Source organism: Terrapene carolina, unplaced genomic scaffold (assembly GCF_002925995.2).
Source record: "Terrapene carolina triunguis isolate 2854851 unplaced genomic scaffold, T_m_triunguis-2.0 Scaffold242, whole genome shotgun sequence".
NCBI lineage: Eukaryota > Metazoa > Chordata > Testudines > Emydidae > Terrapene > Terrapene triunguis.
The window spans coordinates 9308957-9310935 of NW_020664593.1; the positions used below are offsets into that span (position 1 = coordinate 9308957).

General features: G+C 62.2%; 1 protein-coding gene across 3 annotated transcripts in view; it reads right to left on the minus strand.

The window, feature by feature from the left end:
* The window catches only part of LOC112108286 (apovitellenin-1-like), a 4630-nt gene that overhangs the window by 1154 nt on the left and 1497 nt on the right, over positions 1-1979 (minus strand). For 2 of the 3 annotated variants that reach the window (XM_026657402.2, XM_029912777.1), the window contains one exon: positions 944-1106. In XM_026657402.2, the coding sequence (XP_026513187.1) occupies positions 944-1106 (163 nt within the window). The remainder of the gene's footprint in view (positions 1-943; positions 1107-1979) is intronic. The other variant, XM_029912778.1, reaches the window with a different exon arrangement.

The following is a 1979-nucleotide window of genomic DNA, read 5'->3' on the forward strand; positions in this document are numbered from 1 at the left end:
CCCCCCCCCCCCCCCCGGGACTCCTGCCCCATCCAACACCCCCTGTTCCCTGATGCCCCCCCGGGACCCCTGCCCCATCCACACACCCCTGCTCCCTGTCCCCTGACCGCCCCCGGACTCCCGCCCCTGACTGCCACCCGCCGCCCCATCCAACCCGTCCTCTTATTCCTGACGGTCCCCCCGGAATCCCTGCCCCATCCAACCCCCCTCCTCCTTCCTGACTGCCCCTCCAGGACCCCTGCCCCCATTCAACCCCCTGTTCCACCCCCGACCCCTATCTACACCCCCGCCCCCTGACCACCACCCCGAACTCCCCTGCCCTCTATCCAACCCCCCTTGCTCTGTGCCCCCTTACCGCGCTGCCTGGAGCACCGGTGGCTGGTGGCACTACAGCCGTGCTGCCCAGCTGGAGACAGGCCACGCCGCTGCTGCCGCCATCACGCATCTCAGAGCACTGGGTTAGGCCAGGCTCTGCAGCTGCGCTGCCCCAGGAGCTCACAGCCCTGCCACCCAGAGCATTGCGCCGGTGGCGGAGCAAGCAGCTGAGGCTCCAGAGGAGGGGGGACAGCGGAGGAGGGGCCAGGGGCTAGCCTCCCGGGCCAGGAGCTCAGGGGCCGGGCAGGACAGTCCTGCGGGCCAGATGTAGCTCGTGGGCCATAGTTTGCCCACCTCTGTTCTAGAGTCACTCTTAGAACAGAGATTTTCTGATTCCGTTTCTTCTGCTTTAAGCACTTGATTACATTCCTTGGTCTAAGTAGGAAGGACTGACCAAGGGCGGGGGGGGGGGAAGCGGAGAAATATGCTTTGGTATATGGGTTTCATAATGTTTACTCTATGATGGGTGGTTCATTTGTTGTCCCAAAGATCTCTCTGTATGGAAATGTAGTTAATCCTCCCCATTTCCTCATAAGCCACCCCAGGAATAGAGGAAACCTTTTCATACCTGATCTCAAGGATTACTGGAGTCTGAACAGCTTCCGCCAAGAACTGACCAGCTTTTGGGGACACTTTGTTCACAGATTCATACATGTAAAATGCAATTGAATCCGGTATGATCAGCCAGTCACGACGGACGTGTCTCTTTGAGATTGCCTTAGCACCCACTTCTGGGGAGGAGGAAGAGAATATTAATCATCTTTAATGACCATTTTCCATGATAGCACTGAGCTCTCCCAAGAGGTGCAGTGGAAAGAGACCAGCTGGAAGACTGTAGCAGGATTCAAAGTCTCCCCAGAATTCAAAGGCCAGTGTCCAAGTGTAGGATCCACACACTAGAACAGAAGTGGGCAAACTACGGCAAACTACATCCTGCCCAGTCCCTGAGCTCCTGGCCTGGGAGCTAGTTCCCAGCCCGTCCCCTGCTGTCCTCCCTCCCTTGCAGCCTCAGCTCGCTCGCTCCGCTGCCGGTGCAATGCTCTGGGCGGCGGGGCTGTGAGCTCCTGGGGCAGCGCAGCTGCAGAGCCCAGCCTGACCCAGTGCTCTGTGCTGCATGGTGGTGGAGTGGCCCGTCTCCAGCTGGGCGGCGCGGCTGTAGCGCTGCCAGCGATCAGTGCTCCAGGCAGCGCGGTAAGGGGGCACGGAGCAGGGGGGGTTGGATAGAGGGCAGGGGAGTTCGGGGTGGTGGTCAGGGGACTGGGGTGTGGATAGGGCTCGGGGGGGCGGGAACAGGAGGTTGAATTGGGGGCAGGGGTCCCGGGGGGGGAAGTCAGGAAGGAGGGGGGGTTGGATGGGGCAGCAAGGGGCAGTCAGGGGCAGGGGTTCTGGGGGCAGTCAGGGGACAGGGAGAAGGGGTGGTTGGATTGGGCAGGGGTCCCGGGGGGGCCATCAGAAATGAGAGGAGGGGTTGGATGGGGCGGTGGGGATCTGGGGGCGGTCAGGGGACAGGGAGCGGGGGTGTGTGGATGGGGCAGGGTTCCTGGGGGTGGGGCGTCAGGAAACGGGGGGGTTGGATGAGGCAGGAGTCCCGGGGGGGGGGGGGG